A 24,404-nucleotide genomic window follows, 5' to 3' on the forward strand; every position below is an offset into this window, starting at 1 on the left:
CAATGTGTCCTTCAAAGAATACACACGCCAAGCCCTGGTATGTGGCTCCCGAATACAATGAAATGTTACTGAGACACTGAAGCCATCTGCAGGTAGAAGTAGATCAGCTGGTTGAGTGGTTCTAAATATAAAGTAAACTTATTATCAATGTGCATACTTGTAATCATTTACAACTCTCATTCATTTTCTTGTGGGCATTCATAGTAAATACAGAAACACAAGTGAATCAATGAAAGACCACACCCAACAGAACAGACAAACAAGCAGTGTGCAAAAAAAAACGCAAACTGTGCAAATACACTAGCAATAATAATAGAAACCCTCCATTGCTTGGGGTCAACTGTGGATATTGTGTCCCAACTGTCTATGCAATATACAAGGCAATACTGCAGTACTCAAGCCAGGGCAGTACAATATGGAGAGCAAGCTGTTGCCCATACAGCAGGCTCCCCCTCTCAAGGCAACTGATGAATCCAAACGATTGGCAGAGACTGATACAGTTCGGCACAGCGGCATCGCAGGAGTTCCCGGTCAGTTGAACTCAATGTAGGACTGCCTGAGGGACTCCAGCTCCAGATTTTTCCTCAGGGGTTTACATTCCCCATGAGTGGGTATAGCCGCAAGGCAGCAGAGATTTGAGATCAGAGTTTTCCTTCTCCTAGATGAACTGCCAGTCTTGGCTGAGGAACCCCATCTGCCCAAAGTGACTGGCTTTAAAGCTTCAGTAATCCACCTTTGCCCCTTCCGTCAATAGAAACGGTTCCACCGGGCTCAGTAGCTAAGCCACATGTGAAGGGCAGGAGCTGGACGGTTGTCAGAGGCTATTTTAGATGGATGCCATTGGGACCATTTAATAGGTAGTGGGAGCTTATCCCCACTACCACATCTGGCTCTGATAACCTGAAGGAACCATTAAGAATAAATAAATAAGCAATAAATATCAAGATGAGATGAAGAGTCTTTGAAAGTGAGTTCATAGGTTGTGAGAGCAGTTCAATGTTGGGACGAGTGAAGTTATCCCCTCTGGTTCAAGAGCCTGATGGTTGAGGTGTCATAACTGTTCCTGAACCTGTTGGTGTGGGTCCTGTACCTTCTTCCCAATGGTAGCTGCGAGAAGAGTGCATGGCCTGGATGGTGGGAGTCTCTGATGGATGCTGCTTTCCTGCGACAGTGCTCTGAGTAGATGTGCTCAGTGGTGGGGCAGGCTCTACCCATCAGGGACTGAGCCATATTCAGTACTTCTTGTAGGCTTTTCCGTACAAGGGCATTTTTGTTTCCATACCAGGCCGTGATACAACAACAACAACCTTGCACTGACTATCAGTAAGACCAAGGAATTGATTGTGAATTTCAGGAAGGGGAAGATAAGGGAACACATACATCTGTGTGTGTTCCCTTGACTTCCCCTTCCTGAAGTTCACAATCAATCCCTCACTGAGGAATCTGCACGGGAACAGATGAGCAGTTTCGAGTTCCTTTGTGTTAACATCTCTAAAGGCCTATCCAGGGCCCAATGTATTGATGCAATTTTAAAGAAGGCACGACAGTGGCTATATTTTATAAGGAGTTGAGGAGACTTGGTATGTCACCGAAGACTCTTCAAATTTCTACAAATGTACCATAGAGAGCATTCCAACTGGCTGCTGGCTGCATTTTCATGGTGTGGGGCGGGGGACATTGAACAGGATCAGAGAAAGCTGCAAAATGTTGTAAATTCAGCCAGTTCTATCATGGGCACCAGCCTCGCCAGCATCAAGGACGTTTTCAAAAGAAGATACCATCATTAAAGACCCCCATCACTACAGCACATGCCCTCTTCTCATTGCTACCATCAGAGTGGAGGTATAGGAGCCTGAAGAGAGACACTCAGGGTTTAGGAACAGCTTCTTCCCCTCTGCCGTCAGATTTCTGAGTGGGCAATGAACCTGTGTACAATACCTCATTATTTTTATTCAATTTAATTTTTAAAAGATATTTGTTGTAATTTATAATGTTTTATTATTATGTATTGCATGGTACTGCTGCCACAAAACAACATATTTCATGATGTATGCTAGTGATATTAAACCTGATTCCTGGCCCAGCAGCATTCTGGAAGATTTATGCTCCATCCCTAACCTTTGCCTCCAGATAGTGAGTTTCTCTGCCTCTAGAGCTGGGATTCCCAACCTGGGATCCATAGACTCCCTCTGTTAACAGTAGGGTCCATAGCATAAAACAAATGTTGGAAACTCCTGTACTAGAGGTACTTGTGGACCAATACTTACCTTTCAGGATTGAAGACTGTCATTTCCAGTAAACAAAGGTAAAGAAGAACAAAATAATTGTTACTCATGATCCAGTGCAGCACAAAAAACACAGTAAATATAAATACTTATATACACAGATTGCTTGTATGTCCATAAAGTGATGCTAGGCACAGGAGTGTCTGTACATAAGGTGACTGACAGGAAATGATAAAGTAGTGTTGGTTGGGGTGTGGAGGGGTGGGTTAGTGGGTGGAGGTGTTGATCAGTCTTGCTGCTCGGGGAGGTAGCTGTTTTTGAGTCTGGTGGCCCTGGCATAGATGTTGCGTAGCCTCCTCCCTGATGGAAGCAGGATAAATCATCCATGAACAGAGTGGGTGCGATCCTTCATGATGTTACTGGCCCTTTTCCAGCATCTTTCTTTATATAATGTCTTTGATGGCAGGTAGACTAGTGCCAGTGATGAGTTAAGCAGTTTTGACGACCCGTTGTTACTGCAAGCAACCAAGAGAACAGATTGATTAATCAAATGGAGCGCAGAAATAACTTGCAAGGATGTTGCCAGGACTAGAGAGCCAGAGTTATTGGGAGAGGTTGGCCAGGCCAGGACTTCATTTCTTGGAATGTAGAAAAATGAAGGACAACATTGTAGAAATATTTAGAACCAACAAAGGCATGGGTAACGTGGACAGTGACACTTTCCCCTGGGTAGGGAGAAGATTCGATGGGCCAAATGACCTAATGTTGCTACTATGTCTTAAGATCTTATATGTATTATTGTAAGTGTTTTTATTATCATGTACTTCTCTGTACCGCTGCTGCAAAACAGCAAATTTTGCTACGTACTCCAGTGTTATTAAACCTGATTCTGACTCTGACCTGTGAAACAACAGACATTGCGTAGAATGACAGCTGTTCATTGTTTTCTCTTCCCTGATCCAGGCTACACAGAGTTCTGAGAGAGCAGCTCAGTTGGCGCAAGATGAGGTAAGACTACTTTTCAGCGATTACATTAATCAAATAGTTCTGGGTCATGAAAAGCATTGTTCCAATTAATACTCCAGGGATGATTGTTCCCCCTGAGTCATCTCTCTGCATCAGGTGTCCTTCATTCCATGATGTAATTAATTCGCTGTCAGTCTTGTAGCCAAATCTAACTGGTTCATACAAATGACAGGAGATTGCTCGTTTACTCATGGAAGAAGAGAAGAAGCAAGTCCTCAGAAAATCCAAGGAGAGAGATTCTTCACGAAGGACAGAGGAAGAGCGGAGGAAGGGGTCATCAGACTGGAGGAAGCCGGACATGGAGAGGAAGGTAAGGTTGGCTTCTGGCTAACACACACAAAATGCTGGAGGAACTCAGCAGGCCAGGCAGCATCTATGGAAAAGAGTAAACAGTTGGCGTTTCAAGTCGAGACCTTCATCAAGACTGGTGAAGGGTCTCAGTCCAAAACTAATACTTACTGTTTTCCATAGATGCAGCCTGGCCTGCTGAATTCCTCCGGCATTTTGTGCGTGTTGCTTAGATTTCCAGCATCTGCAGATTTTCTCATCTTTTTGCTTCTGGGCTTTTGTTTGGACTTGTCAAGGAAAATTAACTCAGCTAGTTAACTGGTAACTATCATATAGTTTCAAGATTCAAAATTGTTTAATGCAAGGGGATTGGGAAAATCAGGTCGGTGTTGGATCACCAGAGAAGGAATTTGTTGAATGCCTACAAGATGGCTTTTTAGAGTAGCTTGTGCTTGAGCCTACTCGGGGCAGGCTGACGTGTAATAACCCAGATTTTATTAGCTTAATGTAAAGAAACCCTTCGGAGGCAGTGACCATTGCAATTTGAGAGGGAGAAGCAGAACTCACATGTATCAGTATCGCAATGGAATAAAGAGAACTACAGAGACATGAGAGAGGAGCTTGCCCAGGTGGATTGGAGGAGGATACTAGCAGGGATGACGGCAGAGCAGAGGTGGCTGAAGTTTTTGGGAATAGTTTGCAAGTCGCAAAGATAAATATGTCCCACAGAAAAAGTAGTTCTCAAATGGTGGGGCTAGGCAACTGCGACTGACGGGAAGTTAAGGACTGCATAAAAGCCAAGGAAAGGGCATATAAGGTAGCAAAAGTGAATGGGAAGTTGGATGATCAGGAAACTTTTAAAATCCAACAAAACGCAACTATAAAGCTATAAGAGAGGAAAAGATGAAATATGAAGGTAAACTAGCCAATAATATAAAGCAGGATACTAAAAGTATTTTTCAGTTATATAAAGAATAAAAGGGAGGTGGGAGTTGATATTGAACCAGTGGAAAATGATGCTGGTGAGGTAGTAATGGGGGTGGGGGAAGAAATGGCAGATGAACCTAATAAGTACTTTGCTTCAGTCTTTAGGGTGGAGGTCACCATCTGTATGCCAGAGGTCTGTGAGTGTCAGAGAACAGGAGTGAGTGCCATTGCTATTACAAAGCAAAAAGTGCTAGGTAAACTCAAAGGTGTTAAAGTGGATAAGTCACCTGGACTAGTTGGACTACATCCCAGAGTCCTGAGAGAGGTTGCTGAAGAGATAACAGATGCATTGATCATGATCTTTCAAGAATCCCTTGATTCTGGCATGGTCCCAGAGGACTGGAAAATTACAAATGTCATCCCACTCTTTAAGAAGTGAGGAAGACAAAAAAACCCGTAAGTTATAGACCAGTTGACCTAACCCCAGTGGTTGGGAAAGTGTTAGAGTCTATTATTAAGGATGACCTTTTGGGGTACTTGGAGACTAATGATTAAATAAGTCAAAGTCAGCATGGTTTCTGTCAAGGGAAATCTTTCCTGACAAATCTGTTAGAATTCTTCGAGGAAGTAACAAGCAGGGTGGACAAAGGCAAGGCAGTGGATTTTCAGAAGGCACTTAATAAAGAGCCTCACTTGAGGCTGCTTAACAAGATAAAATCCTCTGGGTGTTACAGGAAAATACTGGCATGGATAGAGGAATGGCTGACAGGCAGAAGGAGGCGAGTGGGAATACAGGGGGCCTTTTCTGGTTGGCTGCCAGTGACTAGTGGTGTTACTTAGGGGTCAGTACTGGGACCGCTACTTCTCACATTATTTGTCAATGATTTAGATAGTGGAATTGATGGCTTATCTGGGAGAGAGGCATGCGATATCTCCGATGGTGTGCAGACCTTACCTAAACTGTGTGTGCTGTTGGTGGAGAGTTGTGAATGGATCCTGTCCGTGTTGTCACTTTACTGCCTTGGTGACTTTGCGCAGATCATAGCTGCATGTCTTGAGCTCCTGCTGATCACTGGCAATGCGGTAAATGCTGCTCGCACAGAACTGTTGATGTAGGGTTTCTGGTTTGGGTAGACCCTGACCGATTTCTGGGAGACAACATCCTCGATGCACTTCTGGATGAAGTTCGTGACCCTTTCCATGAACTCATCACGAAAGACATTCCAGTTGACATAATCAAAGCAGTCCTGTAGCATGGACACTGATTGGTCGGACCAACAGCGGACGGTTTTAACAATGGCCGTCTCTTGTTTCAGCTTCTGCCTGTACTTCAGCAGCAGCATGGCAGAGGAGTTATCCAACTTTCCAAACGGCGGACGGAGGAGTGTTTTGTAAGTGTTGCTGAAGGGAGTGTAGCAGTGGTCGAGTTTGCTATCTCTCTTGTGTGCTCACTTGGATATGTTAACAAAACTTCGGAGAGATTTAGACAGTGACGTTCTATTAAAGTCACTGGCGATGATGAAGGCAGCCTCTGGGTGAGCAATCTCCAGTGTGTTGATAGTCTCGTCCAGTTCCTCGAGAGCCAGGTCAGTATCAGCCTGCGGTGGAATATACACAGCTGTGATGATAACAGCCGTGAACTCCCTAGGCAGCCAGAAAGATCTACACAGCAGCACAAGGTACTCCAGATCCGGGGAACAAAATGATTTGAGGGCATGCACGTTCCGGGGGTCATACCAAGCATTATTGACCATGAAGCATACCCTATCTCCTATACTCTTCCCAGAGAGGTTTTAGACTTGTCCACCCGGAACAGGAGAACCCAGAGGGCTTGATGGCATAATCCGGTATCTCCTCCATCAGTCAGGTCTCCACGAAGCACAGAACGTTACATTCCTGTTTCCCGCTGATAGGAGATTCTGGCTCTCAGTTCACACAGCTTGTTGTCCAGGGAATGAATGTTAGCCAGGAGTATACTGGGGAGCGGCAGCTGAACAGCGCACCGTCTCAACCTCACCAGGCGCTGGCCCTTCTCCCTTGCCTCCAGCGCCACTTCTGAGGTAGCTGCAGTGTAATAAATGAGCGTCCCGTGGATTGCGTAACCAGCGGTTCCCAATGTAGAAAAGGTGGCACATGTTAGGTAAGTGCCTCCTTCCTGATGTTCAGAAGAGTCAGCCCATCATATCTGATGTGACTATCAGCTTCTTGAACAGGAAATGCAAAGGAAATTGCAGAGAATAGCAGTACACTGTAAAGTTGGTGCAACACAGCTGCCATACACAGGGCCATCTTGTTGAATCTGGTTAGTGGGTGAAGGAGTCGATCAGCTTTACAGTCCATGAGCAGGGTTGGTGGGATCTTTCATGATGTTAATGGCCTTTTCCTGGCACCTTTCTGGGTCCGTGTCCAGAGTTATACTTTGTATTCAGAACAAGCAAGTTATTAGAGGGCCATATACATTCAGCAGGTAAGCCTGACCTTGGTTTGAATTACCACAGATCGTAAACAGCACATCTAAAGTTTATGACGTGAAGCTGGTCAGGCTGTGTCCTATCTAGTCTTTCCTTGGCATTCGCCGTGATCAGGGAAGGATCCGTGGACTGACGTAGGAATCATTTTATGAGCAAGACACAGAAAATTTTATAGGAACTCTGCAGGTCAGGCAGCATGCATGGAAATGAATAAACAATTGACGATTCAGACCAAGACCCTTCATCAGGATTGGAAAGGTAGGGGACAAGAGCCAGAATAAGAAGGTGGAGGGAGGGGAAGGAGTACAAGGTAGCAGGTGATAGGTGAGGTGATAGCCTCAGCGTGGAGGGACGTCCATTTAGAATGAAGATGAGGGAGCAGTTTCTTTAGCCAGAGAGTGGTGAATCTGTGGAATTCATTGTCACGGGTGGCTGTGGAGGTCAAATCGTTGAGTATATTAAAAGTGGAGATTCATAGATTCTTGATTAGTCAGTGTGTCGAAGGTTAAGAGGAGAAGGGATGGGGTTTAGAGGATAATAAATCAGCCATCGCTCTTCACTCAAGCCTGGAACTTATGGACAGCATAGATGCATACATCAGGATACTCTTTTATGACTACAGCTTGCCATTTAATACCATCATCCCCTCAAAACTCATCAATAAGCTTTAAGACCTTGGCCTCAATATTTTTTGTGTAATTAAATCTTCAATTTCCTCACTTGCAGAGCACAGTCAGTTCAGATTGACAACAAACATCCTCTCCGCTACTCACTCCTGCTCTACTCACTTTATACCTCAAACTGAGTGGCTAAGCACAGCTCCAATGATGTATTTAAGTTTGCTGATGACACCACTGTCGTCTGAATCAAAGGTGGTGACAAACAGGCATATAGGAAGCCGATTAAAAATCTGGTTGACTGGTACCACAACAATCTCTCACTCAGTGTAAGCAAAACCAAGGAGCTAATTGTTGACTTCAGGGGGAGGAAACCAGAGATCAATTAGCAAGTCCTTATCAGGGGATCAGAGGTGGAGAGTGTCAGCAACTTTAATTTCCTTGCAGTTTCCTTAGGAGTTTGTGAAGGTTCAGCCCGATACCTAAAACTTTGACAAACTTTTATAGATGTGTGGTGGTGAGTATATTGAGTGGTTGCATCATGGCCTGGTATAGGAACACCAATGCTCTTGAATGGAAAATCCTACAAAAACATAGTGGATGTGGCCCAGTCCGTTAAGGGTAAAAACCTCCCCTCCATCGAGCACATCACAGAATCAGAATCAGGTTTATTATCACGAGCTTGTGTCGTGAAATTTGTTAACTTAGCAGCAGCAGTTCAATGCAATACATAATGTAAAAGAAAGAAAAAAATAATAAGTATAAGAAGAATAAAATAAATAAATCGATTACAATATACATATATTGAATAGATTAAAAAATGTGCAAAAACAAATAATATGTTAAATAAGTTAGGTAGTGTTCAAGGGTTCAACGTCCATTTAGGAATCGAATGGCAGAGAGGACGAAGCTGTTTCTGAATCACTGATTGTGTGCCTTCAGGCTTCTATACCTCCTACCTGATGGTAACAGTGAGAAAAGGGCATTCCCTGGGTGCTGGAGGTCCTTAATAATAGACGCTGCCTTTCTGAGACACCACCCTTGAAGATATCCAGGGTACTTTGTAGGCTGGTACCCAAGATGGAGCCGACTGAATTTACAACCCTCTGCAGCTTCTTTCGGTCCTGTGCAGTAGCCCCTCCCCCCATACCAGACAGTGATGTAGTCTGACAGAATGCTCTCCACGGTGCATCTATAGAAGCTTTTGACTGTATTCGTTGACATAACAAATCTCTTCAGACTCCTAATGAAGTATAGTTGCTGTATTGCCTTTTTTATAACTGCATCAATATGTTGGGACCAGTTTAGGTCCTCAGAGATCTTGACACCCAGGAACATGAAACTGTTCACTCTCTCCACATCTGATCCCTCTGTGAGGATTGGTATGTGTTCCTTCGTCTTGCCCTTCCTGAAGTCCACAATCAGCTCTTTCGTCTTACTGACAATGAATGCAAGGTTGTTGCTGTGACAGCACACTACTAGTTGGCATATCTCGCTGCTGTATGCCCTCTTGTCTCCATCTGATATTCTACCAACAATGGTTGTATCATCAGCAAATTTATAGATGGTATTTGAGCTATGCCTAGCCACACAGTCATGGGTATATAGAGAGTAGAGCAGTGGGCTAAGCACACACCCCTGAAGTGCACCAGTGTTGATTGTCAGTGAGGAGGAGATGTTATCACCAATCCGCACAGATCGAGGATTGAGGATCCAATTGCAGAGGGAGGTACAGAGGCCCAGGTCCTGTAACTTCTCAATCAGGATTGTGGGAATGATGGTATTGAATGCTGAGCTATAGTTGATGAACAGCATCCTGACGTAGGTGTTTGTGTTGTCCAGGTGGTCTAAAGCCGTGTGAAGAGCCATTGAGATTGCATCTGCAGCTGACCTATTGTGGTGATAGGCAAATTGCAATGGGTTCATGTCATGACCAACCTCTCAAAAGCATTTAATCACTAGATGTGACTGCTACTGTGCGATAGTCCTTAAGGCAGCTCACATTATTCTTCTTAGGCACTGGTATAATTGTTGCCTTTTTGAAGCAGGTGGAAACTTCCGCCCATAGCAATGAGAGGTTGAAAATGTCCTTGAATATTCCCACCAGTTGGTTGGCACAAGTTTTCAGAGCCTTACCAGGTACTCCATCAAGACCTTCCACCTTGCCAGGGTTCACTCTCTTTAAGGACAGCCTAACATTGGCCTCTGAGACAGAGATCACAGGGTCATCAGATGCAGAAAGGATCTTCACAGCTGCAGTTGTATTCTCCCTTTCAGAGCGGGCATAGAAGGTGTTGAGTTCATTTGGTAGTGAAGCATCATTGCCATTCATACGATTGGGTTTTGCTTTTAGGAAGTAATATCTTGGAAACACTGCCAGCGTTGTCGTACATTTGATGTCACATACCTGGTTTTCTGGTGCAGGCTTGGGTTACCAGACTTGAATGCCACAGATCTAGCCTTCAGCAGACAATGTACCTCCTGGTTCATCCACGACTACTGGTTTGTGAATGTACAGTAAGTCTTTGTAGGCACTCATCCACTTTTAATGAAGTCGGTAACAACTGCAGCATACTCATCCAGATTCGAAGATGAATCCCTGAATGCCCATCTGCATAGAGTGCTGTTGCAGGAAAGCAGCAGCCATCATCAAGTGACCCCAACAACACAGGACATGCTCCCTTTTTGCTGCTGTTATCAGGAAGCCTCAGGGCCCACTACCAGGTTCAAGAACAGTTATTACCCCTCAATGATCAGGCTTTTGAACCAGAGGGGATAACTTCAGTCAATTTCACTCACCCCAGCACTGAACTGTTCCTACAAATTGTGGAATACATTCAAGGATTCTTCATCTCATGATCTCAATATTTATTGCTTGCTTGCTTGCTTGTTTGTTTATTTACTTACTCATTCGGTATTTCTGTACAATTGTTGTCTCTTGCATGTTGGTTGTTTGTCTGAACTGTTGGGTGTGGTCTTTCCTTGATTCTGTTGTGTTTCTTGTCTTTACTGGGTATGCCCACAAGATAAAGAATCTCAGGGTTATATGGGACATATACTGTTTGTACTTTGATAATAAATTTACTTTCAACTTTTGAGGCATATGAATACAAACACAAAACTCTGGAAGAACTCAGCAGGTCAGGCAGTATCTATAGAAATTAATAAACAGTTGACATTTCAGGCCGATACCCTTCATTAGGACAGGAAAGGAAGGAGGAAGATGCCAGAATAAGATGTGGAGGGAGGGGAAATGGTTACTGTACCCTGTTAAATTCTCAGGGGCATTGCATTTCTGCAGCACAGTGGGCAATGGGAACTCTGTTCACTGAGTTCATTTGGTTCGTCCAAGACAGATCAATGGACTTCAGGGTATTAAGGAACCAAGGGTTACCAGCATAGAGCACAGTGGTCAATCAGAAATTGAAGAGATTTGGCATGTCAACAAATACACTCAAAAGCTTCTACAGTTGTACTGTGGAGAGCATTCTGACAGGCTGCATCACAGTCTGGTATGGAGTGCCTACTGTACAGGACCAAAAGAAGCTACAGAAGGTTGTAAATCTAGTCAGCTCCATCTTGGGTACTAGGCTACAAAGTACCCAGGGCATCTTTAGGGAGCGCTGTCTTAGAAAGGCTGTGTCCATTATTAAGGACTCCCAGCACCCAGGGCATGCCCTTTTCTTACTGTTACCATCAGGTAGGAGGTACAGAAGCCTGAAGGCACACACTCAGCGATTCAGGAACAGCTTCTTCCCCTCTGCCATCCAATTCCTAAATGGACATTGAACCCTTGAACACTATCTCAACTTTTTTTTTTTAATATACAGTGTTCATGTTTTTGCATGTTTTTTAATCTATTCAATATACATAATTGATTTACTTGTTTATTTATTATTATTTTTATATTTTTTCTCTCTCTGCTAGATTATGTAGTGCATTGAACTGCTGCTGCTAAGTTAACAAATTTCATGTCACATGCCAGTGATAATAAACCTGATTCTGATTGTGATGAATGGTGGAGTGACCTCAAATTTGCCAATTCCAGTTTCTACTTCATGCATTCTTGTTTGTTGTTATGCAGGGAGTCTGACGTTAAGATATAATAACCTTTGATGCCCTTAGTAATTACCTATGACCCTCTGTTTTAAATATATCCAGTGCTGGCCTCCATGGCCGTCTGTGGCAATGAATGGTTATGAGTAGAAGGCAGGAGAATGGGGTTGATGGAAAATAAATCCACCATGATAGAATGCCAGAACAGACTCAATGGGCCAAATGGCCTAATTCTGGTCCTATGTCTTATGGTCGTATAAAGCCTCAGCATTACATCCTTAGGAGGATCTAGGAGGCAAATCCTGCAACATTCACTGAAGGATGCAAACACACGGAAATCTGCAGATGCTGGAAATCCAAGCAACACACACAAAATGCTGGTGGAATGCAGCAGGCCAGGCAGCATCTATAGAAAGATGTACAGAACCGTCGACAGTGCTTCTTCCTATAGATGCTGCCTGGCCTGCTGCATTCCACCAGCATTTTGTGTGTGTCGCTATTCACAGAAGGAGCAGGGTTGCCACCCACCAGTGTGGGCCTGTGCTAGCTTGCCTGCTAAGTGACACAACTGTCTTGAGCCTTCAGTTTCATGCATGGTTTAGGATGATTAATGTTAACAGGTTAAACTTCAATCTTGTGGTTCTTGGGTGGAGACTACTGCTGAGATAATTAGCCAAATCCCACACTCTGTTTCTTGGTATTTGTTGTAATCAGACTGTTGGTGCAATGCACATCAGACACGGTAGTTCTCATTAATGTTTCCTTATTTCCTCCTGATTATAAAGTGTAAAGTAAGTTTATTATCAAAGTACATATATGTCACCACATATGACCCTGATTGGTTTTCTTGTAGGCATACTTAGAAACCCAATAGAGTCAATGAAAGATCACACTGAACAGGACAAGTAATCAATATTGAAAAGACAACAAACTGTGCAAATACAAAAGGAAAGGGGAAATAAATAATAATAATGAATAAGCAATAAACATCAAGAACATGAGCTGAAGAGTCCTTAAAATTGAACCCGGAGGTCACAGATATAGTTGAGTGTTGTGGTGAGTGAAATTGATTGAAGTTATCCCCTCTGGTTAAAGAGCCTGATTGTTGAGGGGTAATGACTGTTCCTGAAACTGATGGCGTGGGACCTGAGGGTCCAGTACATTGGGCGTTTGACGGTCTGTTTTTTTAACTGGTTCTATTTGGTTCCTTTGTTTTGTGGCTGCCCTTAAGGAGATGAATCTCGAGGTGTATATAGTATACGTACTTTGATATTAAATGTACTTTGAACATTCAAACATCGAAGCATATAGTGGAATCCGTTAATTGTGTTATAGACTAAAACAGTCCGAGGACCTGCAAGTGTCGCCATGCTTCTGGCAGCAAAATAGCATGCTCACAACCTACGAACCGTAACCTGTACATCTTTGGAGTGTGGGGGGAGTTTGGAGCACCCGGTAGAAACCACACTGTCAAAGGAAGAATGTACAAACTCCATACCGACAGTGGTATGAACTGAACTCTGATCACTGCAAAGTACACTACCATGCTGCCCTCTACACTATCAACCTGCTACATGTACCGTGGAGAGCATTCTACCTGGTTGCATCACGCTCTGGTCTGGAGGGGCCACAGCAAAGGATCGGAAAAAAGCTGTAGAAAGTTGTAAACTCAGCCAGCTCCATCATGGGCACTGGCTCCCCGGCGTCATGGACACCTTCAAAAGGCGACATTCACAGTGTTAGAGGAACTGAGCAGGTCAACAACATGTATGGAAATGTATAAACAGCCGATGTTTTGGGCAGAGACCCTTCATCAGGAAGAGCTGCTTCTTGGCCTGAAATGTCGACTGTTTAATCATCTCCATAGAAGCAACCTGACCTGCTGAGCTGCTCCAGTATTTTCTGTGTGTTGCTCTGGATTTCCAACATCTGCAGACTTTTGCAACTTTACCTTCAAAAGACAATGCCTAAAAAAGGTGGCATCCATCGTTAAGGACCCCCATCACCCAGGACATGCTCTCTTCTCATTGCTACCATCAAAGAGGAGATACAGGAGCCTGAAGACACACACTCAATGTTTCAAGAACCGCTTCTTCCCTTCCACCATCAGATTTCTGAATATACAATGAATCCATGTACACTACCTCACTAGTTTTTTTTACTCTGTTTTTGCACTAATAATTTAATTTTATGTGTGTGTGTGTGTGTGTGTACATATATATATTCATTTGTATCTTCTGTATATTTATGGCAGAGGTTGATATATTATGGATTGGTCAGGGCATGAAGGGATGTGGGGTGGAAGACAGAAGATTGGGGCTGAGAGGAAAAACCGATCAGCCATGATGAAATGGAGGAGCAGACTCGATGGGCTGGGTGGCCTGTTCCTTTACATTACAGTCTTATAAATATATATCTTACTGTAATGTTTATTTTAATTATATATCGCAATGTACTGCTGCTACAAAACTGCAAATTTTACGACATATGCCAGAGATTTTCAAACCTGATTCTAATTTTAACTCTGATTCTAATATTTTTATCTTCTCCGTATAGTACGACGGCAGTGAGTATGTCAGAGCCAGACCACGGGATGAGCTGGAATCGCTAACGGGGAAACCTGAACGACCAGCAAGGTAAAAACAAGGACAACTCTTTAATAGAAGATGGAACAGTACAGCACAGGAACCGGCCCTTTGCCCACAATGTTGTGCTGTTCCAGTTAAATTAGTATTCAAGTGACCAACTAAACTAATCTCCTCTGCCTACACAATGTCCATATCCTTCCTTTTTCCTCACATTCTTTTGCCTATCAAAACTTCTCTTGAAAGTCTCTAATGTTTCTGCCTCTACCACCTCCCCAGACAGCACATTCCAGACACCCACCACTCTGTGTGTAAACGAAAACTTGCCCTTCACATCTCCTTTGGAATTACTCCCTCTAACCTTAAATGCACACCCTCAGGTATTAGACATTTCAACCTTGGGAAAAGGTAGTGTATTTCTACTCTAACTATGCCTGTCATAATCTTATAAACCTCTATCATATCTCTCCTCAACGTCTGGTGCTCCAAAGACAACAACTCAAGTTTGTCTCACATCTCATTGTAGCACATCCCCTCTAATCCAGGCAGCATCCTCCGCAAAGCCTCGACATCCTTCCTGTAATGGGGTGACCAGAACTGTAGGCAATACTCCAGATGTGGCGGAACTTGAGTTTTATAAAGATGCATTTTCTAAAAGCAGTTTTATAATCTTGTGTAATGTTCATCTTCATCTTTCCTGAATGTGAGGGCTACTCTTGGTGATGTTTCTCTGAAGACTGCCTATATCTGTCTGTATGACTCATTGTCAAGCACGCTCAAATGTCAGCATCACAATGCAAACTAATGAATACATGAGATTCTGCAGATGCAGGAAATCCAGAGTAACACACAAGATGTTGGAGGAACTCTGCGGTTCAGACAGCATCTATGGAGAGGATTAAACAGGCAGCATTTCTGACTCAGACCCTTCATCTGGACTGGAAAGGAAGGGGGAAGAAGCCAGAATAAGAACTAGGTGATAGGTGAAGCTATGTGTGAGGGACAGGAGGGTATGAAGTAAGAGGTGATAGGTGGAAAAGGTAGGAGAGGAGAGTGGGAGAAAGGGAAAGAGGAGGGGCACCACTGGAAGGTGATAAGCAGGTGAGGAGAAAAGGTAAGAGGCAAGTGTGGGGAATTGAAGAAGAGGGAAGGGAGAGGTGGAAAACAGTTCTGGAAATTAGAGAAGTTGATGTTTGTGCTATTAGATTGGAAGCTACCTAGTTGGCAATTGTGTTACAGTTCTAACCTGTCTTGTGTTGGGAAGTAGGCATGGATTTGTGTTGCATTGTCACCTCAGATAGCTTCTGACAACCAAGTCCAGCTCTTGGCCTTCACGTGTAGCTTAACTACAAAGCCCGGTGGACTTTTCTACTGACAGGAGAAGGGGCAAAGGTGGGTTACTGATGTCTTAAAACCAGTCACCGAGCAAATAGGCTTGCAGCTCAGCTAGGAGAAGGAATCTTTGGGTTCATCAGATGCGAGGAGAGGGGGAGCTTGCTATGGGCAACAGCTTGCTCTCCATACCGTACCGCCCAGGCTTGCATATCTAGACTGCTAGGATACAATATCCAGGGCCAACTCTGACCGACAGAGGCCTTCACCTCACCTTTACTGAGGTCAAGTAACTTTTCAGCAACCTTCAATTGGACCTTTAATTTTTAACCTAATTTAATTTGTTTAGCACAACATTGCGGGCCGAAGGGCCTGTTCCTGTGCTATACTGTTCTATGTTCTAATTAACAACCTCACAATTAATGTCAACAAAACTAAGAAGCTAATTGTTGACTTCATAAAGGGGATGTTTGCATATCACGTACCAATTCATGCTGGTGGGTCAGAGGTGGAGAGAATAAGCAACTCAGATTTCTGGGTGTTAGCGGATTGGCTGAACTGTCTCATTAAAGACCTTTTTCGGCCCAGCACAACATACCTCTGCTTTCTTAGAAGTTTAAGGAAGTTTGGCATATCAGCAAATATTCCAAGTTCTAACAGGTGCATTGTTGAAGGTATACAGCCTGCTTGTTTTGTGTGTGTTGATTGCAATATACTTTAGTCAGAGGGTGGTGAATCTATGGAGTTCATAACCACAGACTTCTGTGGAGGCTAAGTCATTGAGTACATTTAAAGTGGAGGTTGATAGGTTCTTGATTAGTCAGTGCATCAAAGGTTACAGGGAGAGGGCAGGAGAATAGGATTGAGAGGGATAATAAATCACTCATGATGGAATGATGGAACAGACTCGATGGGCAGAATAGCTTAAGTCTGCTCCTATGTTTTATGGTCTTATAACGAGGTAGATTGTGAGGCCAAGAGTCTGTGTTGCCTGTGCCTCTCATGCCCATAATATTGCTGCAGGCAATATTTTCTTTGTATTATACCTCACCATACTTGTGCAAGACATTAAACTCTACTTCATTTGACTTCTCCTTCCCTGTCACACAAAGCTAACTACTGCCCTGTTAGCAAAAGTTCTCAACACTGTAGTGTTCTCGCTCAGGTGTAAGCTAACGCTGAACTAAACACCGAGGTAAACCGTCGTTAATGAAAACAGGGTCGCAGTAAGATTAACCATTTACTGTTCACTCTTCCACATTAACGTATGGTGAAAACTGTTGATAAAACAATACAAGATTTGTACAGTATTTGTTTCCTTCTATATATCACATTTACATCGTGAATACTTGCAAAGGTAAAACTACAACAACTACATTACATTAAAGTGCAGCATACAGTCAGAATCTACTTACGCCATTGACTGCTTTAAATACACTTCAACACAACTATCCGCAACTCTTTAACTAACGAAAACATAAACCTTATCAACCGTCATTACTTTTAACGGAATCGGCATTAACATTTTAATTCAACATATCGATTATCTATGAACTTACAGCGTTGCTTCACTGTGATTTCTAATGCATAGAGAGACAACTTTCTTGCGCTGGTCTCACACGTGTGAGCCCCCTCCGTTCCGTTTTTCCCAAACCGGTATTTTCCCACAAGATGCGGCGAAACCGGATGTGACGTCATCGCATGCCGCGATATATTACAGACAACGAATTTACTTAAACAATCCTAACTTTAACTAAAAAATGCTAACAAATGAATTACTAAGCGAAAATATTATAAACTAAATAACTGCCATAAAGGCAGCACAAACACCATTGGCTTTTTTTCTTTAAAATTACAAACTCCCCCCACTAGTGTTTTTTTTACTAAACTAAGTCTATGTTTTTATTGTTTGCCCATGCACCTATTGGATTTTTATATTTATAATCCAAGGTTCAGAGGTCAAGAAAGAGGCACAAAACTTGATGCTTCACAATTGTTTTATTAGCAAAGACAATTGAAAAAGGACAGTTGCAGAGGGCTTGTAGAGAAAGGGGAACAAGAAGCAAGGACTAAAAAGCATAAAGAGAATAGAAAGGAAAAATAAAGGTGGTGAGTTTTTGCATTCAGCTCTTTTTATACCAAAGAAGCATTCCATTCAAATTTTTAGATAAGAGTTAACCAGTCAGATATCCCTATTCAAGTAATGCAATACCAAGTGAAGCTTCCAGCTCATATAAACCTAAACACTGGGGACACTAAACAATTGCTTATACATACTGTGACCACCAGGAAACATGCTGAACAGTTACATGTTTATAAGTAGTTATAAAAAATGCTGGCAGACACAAGTTGTTAAGCTGCAAAGAAAATAACAATTTTCCAACACACTCTTAATGAAATAACAAAGGATCAGTTAAAGATCACTGCCCTGTTTGCCCCATCACATTCACATTCTGATTCATTTATTTATCACATGTACATCAAAACATATTATGAAGTATGTCATTAATGTCAACGACTAACACACCTAAAGATATGCTGGAATCCACCTACAGTCTGAAGAATCCACAACATAGAACATTCCAGCACAGTGCAGAATGTGCCCCAGTGGTCTTTTAACCCACTTCAAGATCAATGTAACCCTTCCCTCCCACATCGCCCTTTGTTTTTCTATTCTTTATGTGCCTACCTAAGAGTCTTTTAAATGTCCCTAATGTATTTGCCTCTACCACCATGATGCACCACACATCCATCACTCTGTGTTAAAATAACTTATCTCTAACATCCCCCCGTACTTTCCTCCAATTGTCCTAACGGCTAATTGTATTGGCCATAATATTAATAAACACTCAAGTTACATAGTATAACCACAGTTCTGTGGTTAAGAAAACGTATGGTGTATTGACCTTCATCAATCATGGAATTGAATTCAGGAGCTGAGAGGTAATGTTACAGCTATATAGGACCCTGGTCGGACCCCACTTGGAGTACTGTGCTCAGCTCTGGTCACCTCACTACAGGAAGGATGTAGAGGCCATAGAAAGGGTGCAGAGGAGATTTACAAGGATGTTGCCTGGATTTGGGAGCATGCCCTATGAGAATAGGTTGAGTGAACTCAGCCTTTTCTCCTTGGAGCAACAGAGAATGAGAGGTGACCTGATAGAGGTGTATAAGATAATGAGAGGCATTGATCGTGTGGATAGTCAGAGACTTTTTCCCAGGGCTAAAATGGTTGCCACAAGAGGACACAAGTTTAAGGTGCTGGGGAGAAGGTACAGAGGAGATGCCAGGGGTAAGTTTTTTACTCAGAGAGTGGTGAGCGCATGGAATGGGCTGCTGGCAACGGTGGTAGAGGCGGCTACAATAGGGTTTTTTAAGAGACTTTTAGATAGGTACATGGAACTTAGAAAAATATAGGTAAGAAAAATATAGCTTAGAAAAATATAGGTAAGCCTAACAATTTCTAAGGTAGGGACACGTTCGGCACAAGTTTGTGGGCCGAAGGGCCTGTATTGTGCTGTAGGTTTTCTATGTTTCTATAAGTTTGCTCTTGAAGGGTTAAGGCAGCAGGAGTGGAAAGTTACACCTTTCAAACCGGCTGGTCCAGTATTGCCAGTTCCCCAAGAATTATATTTGGCAGCTAAATTTAATTTGTAGAATCAACCTAGGCAATAAGCCACATTCATATCATGGTTTGAGCAGCCAAAAGCCTTTGTTTGTGCATCATGTTTCCTCCTGCCCACAGTAGGCACACAATTCTCCACAGCTGGTCACTCACTCTGTGGGAACGGGGTTAGAGAAAGAGCTGCGGCCTTTGAGGTCGGCCATGGATGTTGCGTCCCAGCTGTCTGTGTGAAATACAAGCCAGTGCAATGGGATATGGAGAGCGGGTTGTCCTCCATGTAGCCAGTGAGTCTAAAGAAACGGCAGAGACCGATACAGTTTGACACCAACAGCATTACAGGAGTTGCCAGTCAGCACTGAACTCAATGTAGGAACTCCAGCTCCGGAAAAACTTGGTCTTTCTACCCTTCATCCTAACAGGAATATACTGCCCAAAGTCATGCTTTCTTTTCACTTCTGCCATTTGGAAAGAGATACAGGAGGCTCAGGTCTCGCACCACCAGGTTAAGAACAGTTCTGACCCATCAACCATTAGGCTTTTGAATCAGAGGGGATAACTTCACTCAACTTCACTCAGCCCATCACTGCACAATCTATGGACTCACCTTTGAGGACTCTACAAATCATAGAAACATAGAAAACCTACAGGACAATACAGGCCCTTCGGCCCACACTGCTATGCTGAACATGTACTTACTTTAGAAATTACCTAGGGTTACCCATAGCCCTCTATTTTTCTAAGAGTACCTATCCAACGGTCTCTTAAAAGGCCCTATTGTATCCGCCTTCACCACCGTTGCCGGCAGGCCATTCCACGTGCTCACCACTCTCTGCGTAAAAAAACTTACTCCTGACATCTCCTCTGTACCTACTTCCAAGCACCTTAAAACTATACCCTCTCATGTTAACCATTTCAACCCTGGGAAAAGCCTCTGACGATCCACATGACCAATGCCTCTCACATCTTATACACCTCTATCAGGTCACCTCTCATCCTCCGTCACTCCAAGGAGAAAAAGTCAAATTCACTCAACCTGTTCTCTTAACGCAAGCTCTGCAATCCAGCCAAACTCCTTGTAAGTCTCCTCTGCACCCTTTCTATAGTTTCCACATCCTTCCTATAGTGAGGCGACCAGAACTGAGCACAGTACTCCAAGTGGGGTCTGACCAGGGTCCTATATAGCTGCAACATTACCTCTCAATTCTTGAGCTCAATCCCATGATTGATGAAGGTCAATACACCGTATGTCTCCTTAACAACACAGTCAACCTGCTTTGAGTGTCCTATGGAGTCGTATCCCAAGATCCCTCTGATCCTCCACACTGCCAAGAGTCTTACCATTAATACTATATTCTGCCATCATATTGACCTATCAAAATGTGCCACTTCTCAGCCCAATTTTGCATCCTATCAGTGTCCCACTGTAACCTCTGACAGCCCTCCATACTATCCACAACACCTCTAACCTTTGTGTCATCAGCAAATTTACTAACCCACCCCTCCACTTCCTCATCCAGGTCATTTATAAAAATCACAAACAGAAGGGCTCCCAGAACAGATCCCTGAGGCACACCACTGGTCCATGCAAAATATGACCCATGTACAACCATTCTTTGCCTTCTGTGGGCAAGCCAGTTCTGGATCCACAAAGCAAGGTCCCCTTGGATCCCATGCCTCCTTACTTTCTCAATAAGCCTTGCATGGGGTACCTTATCAAATGACTTGCTGAATTCCATATACACTACATCTACTGCTCTACCTTCATCAATGTGTTTAGTCACATCCTCAAAAAATTCAGTCAGGTTCATAAGGCACAACCTGCCTTTGACAAAGCCATGCTGACTATTCCTAGTCATATTATGCCTTTCCAGATGTTCATAAATCCTGTCTCTCAGGATCTTCTCCAGCAACTTACCAACCACTGAAGTAAGACTCACTGGTCTATAATTTCCTGGGCTATCTCTACTCCCTTTCTTGAATAAAGGAACAACATCCGCAACCTTCCAATTCTCCGGAACCTCTCCCGTACCCATTGATGATGCAAAGATCATCGCCAGAGGATCAGCAATCTGCTCCCTTGCTTCCCATAGTAGCCTGGGGTATATCTCATCCAGTCCCAGTGACTTATCCAACTTGATGCTTTTCAAAAGCTCCTGCCCATCCTCTTACTTAATGTTTATATGCTCAAGCTTTTCAGTCTGCTGTAAGTCATCCCTACAATCGCCAAGGTCCTTTTCCGTAGTGAATACTGAAACAAAGTATTCATTAAGTACCTCTGCTATCTCCTCTGGTTCCATACACACTTTTCCACTGTCACACTTAATTGGTCCTATTCTCCCATGTTTTATCCTCTTGCTCTTCGCATACTTGTAGAATGTCTTGGGTTTTTCTTAATCCTGCTCACCAAGGCCCTGTCATGGCCCCTCCTGGCCCTAATGTCATTCTTAAGCTCCTTCCTGCTAGCCTTATAATTTTCTAGATCTCTATCATTACCTAGCTTTTGAACCTTCTGTAAGCTTTTCTTCTTGACTAGATTTTCAACAGCCTTTGTACACCACAGTTCCTGTACCCTACCATCCCTTCCCTGTTTCATTGGAATGTACCTATACAGAATGCCACACAAATATTCCCTAAACATTTGCCACATTTCTGCCGTACATTTCCCTGAGAACATCTGCTCCCAATTTATACTTCCAAGTTCCTGCCTGATAGCTTCATATTTCCCTTTACTCCAATTAAACATTTTCCTAACTTGTCTGCTCCTATCTCTCTCCAATGCTATGGTAAAGGAGATAGAATTATGATCAGTATCTCCAAAATGCTCTCCCACTGAGAGACCAGATACCTGACCAGGCTCATTTCCCAATACCAGATCAAGTACAGCCTCTCCTCTTTAGGCTTATTGTGTCAAGAAACCTTCCTGAACACACAAAACAAACTCCAACCCATCTAAACCCCTCACTGTAGGGAGATGCCAATCAATATTGAGGAAATTAAAATCTCCCACCACAACAACCTTGATATTATTGTAAATTTCCAGAATCTGTCTCCCTATCTGCTCCTAGATATCCATAATACTATTGGGTGGTCTATAAAAAGCACCCAATAAAATTATTGACCCCTTCCTGTTCCTACATTCCACCCACAGAGAGTCAGTAGACAATCCCTCCGTGACTTCCTCCTTTTCTGCAGCCATGACACTATCTCTGATCAACAGTGCCACGCCCCCACCTCTTTTGCCTCCCTCCCTTTCCTTTCTGAAACATCTAAAGCCTGGCACTCTAAGTAATCATTCCTGCCCCTGAGCCATCCAAGTCTCTGTAATGGCCACAACATCATAGCTCCAAGTACTGATCCACGCTCTAAGCTCATCTGCTTTCTTCATGACACTCCTTGCATCAAAATAGACACATCTCAGACCATCAGTCTGAGCGCATCCATTCTCTATCACCTGCCTATCCTCCCTCTCACACTCTCTACAAACTTTTCTCTATATTTTTATGCAGAGAGTGGTAAGTTTTTTTACGCAGAGAGTGGTGAGTGTGTGGAATGGGCTGCCAGCGACGGTGGTGGAGGCGGATACGATGGGGTCTTTTAAGGGACTCCTGGATAGGTACACGGAGCTTAGTAAAATAGAAGGCTATGGGTAACCCCAGGTAATTTCTAAGGTAAGGACATGTTCGGCACAGCTTTGTGGGCCGAAGGGCCTGTATTGTGCTGTAAGTTTTCTATGTTTCTATTTGTGAGCCAACGGCCCCTTCCTCCATCTCTTCATTTTGGTTCCCACCCTCCAGCAATTCTAGTTTAAACTCTCCCCACTAGCCTTAGCAAACCTCCCTGCCAGGATATTGGTCCCTGGAAATCATGTTCTCAATATTTATTGCTTTTTTTTTGGTTACTTTTTTCATCGATTCTGTTGTGCTTCTACTTACTATGAACACCCACAAGGAAAGGAATATCAGGGTGGTATATGGTACATACTGTGTATGTAGTTTGTTAATAAATTTACTTGAACTTTGAACTTTTTTAAAATTTTATTTTTGAACTTTGAACTTTTAAAAGCCAACTTGCCAACTGTTTCTGTGCCTTTACGTGGAGTCATGCAGTTGATCCCAGCTAGATCCTGCCTAATACCCTCAAAGTTGGCCTTTCTCTAGGTCAGGATATTAACCTTTGGTCTTGTTCTCCTTTTTCCATGACATTTGAAAATCCAAAAATGTAGAGAAGAATCCAAGTCAGATTCAGGTTTAATATCACTGACATATGTCATGAAATCTGTTGTTTTGCAGCTGCGGTATGCCGCAATACATAATAATTTTAAAAACTATAAATTACAATAAGAAATATTTTTTAAAATTAAATTGAATAAGTAGTGTTAAATTAAATTAAATAAGTTGTTGGGAAGAAGCTGTTCCTGAAACGTTGAGTGTGTGCCTTCAGGCTCCTGTAGCTCCTCCCTGATGGTAGCAATGAGAAGAGGGCATGTCCTGGTGATGGGAGTCCTTAATGATGATGCTGCCTTTTTGAGGCATCACCTTTTTTAAAAAGAATTGAAATTTACAGGAATGTTCCCTAAGTTATAGGGAGAGGTTGTGTATGCTAAGATTTTATTCCTTGGATTGTAGCAGACAGAGTGATATTATGGATGTGTATAAAATCATAAGGGTTATGGACAAGGTGAAAGTCTTTTTCACAGAGAAGAGGAATCAAATATTAAAGGGCACAGTTTAGGAGGGAGTTTTTGCTACCTCCGAAGCCGTTTTTGCTACCTCCACTATACAAGTAGGGATGGTGTTACCTAATTGATGGCAGGATCAGATTTACAGCACATGTACCACTTTTTAAAAAAAAGCATATCCTTGCCTGTAAAGACTTTGCAAAAAATCACTTACTGTACAGATGTGAAAGAAAGTCTTGTGGTTGGAAAGTGTTTTTGGCCTCAGCACTAAGTGGTGTGTATGATGTAAATCAAATGCTGAACATCAGCCAGATAGCACCATTCCTACTGTAAAGTATGGTGGATGTAGTATCATGCTTTAAGGATGATTTTCAGCAGCAGGGATTGGAAATCTGGTCAGGGTTGGTGGGAAGATGAATGCTGCTAACTACAGAGAGGTCCTGCATAAAACCCTCCTAGCCTCTGCTAAAAAGCTTAAACTAGGAGGAGGTTCGTCTTTCAGTAGGACAACGACCCAAAGCACATTGCCAGAGCAACCATGAGTGGCTTCAAATGAAGAAAATTGAAGTCCTTG

At 43.0% G+C, this 24,404-nt stretch overlaps 1 protein-coding gene across 3 annotated transcripts in view; it reads left to right on the forward strand.

The window, feature by feature from the left end:
* ccdc50a (coiled-coil domain containing 50a) overlaps positions 1-24,404 on the forward strand; it is a 147,438-nt gene that overhangs the window by 106,181 nt on the left and 16,853 nt on the right. For 2 of the 3 annotated variants that reach the window (XM_073041727.1, XM_073041729.1), the window contains 4 exons: positions 3,189-3,233; positions 3,424-3,561; positions 5,783-5,857; positions 14,167-14,246. In XM_073041727.1, the coding sequence (XP_072897828.1) occupies positions 3,189-3,233; positions 3,424-3,561; positions 5,783-5,857; positions 14,167-14,246 (338 nt within the window). The remainder of the gene's footprint in view (positions 1-3,188; positions 3,234-3,423; positions 3,562-5,782; positions 5,858-14,166; positions 14,247-24,404) is intronic. The other variant, XM_073041728.1, reaches the window with a different exon arrangement.

Source organism: Hemitrygon akajei, chromosome 3 (genome assembly GCF_048418815.1).
Source record: "Hemitrygon akajei chromosome 3, sHemAka1.3, whole genome shotgun sequence".
NCBI classification, from domain to species: Eukaryota; Metazoa; Chordata; class Chondrichthyes; order Myliobatiformes; family Dasyatidae; genus Hemitrygon; species Hemitrygon akajei.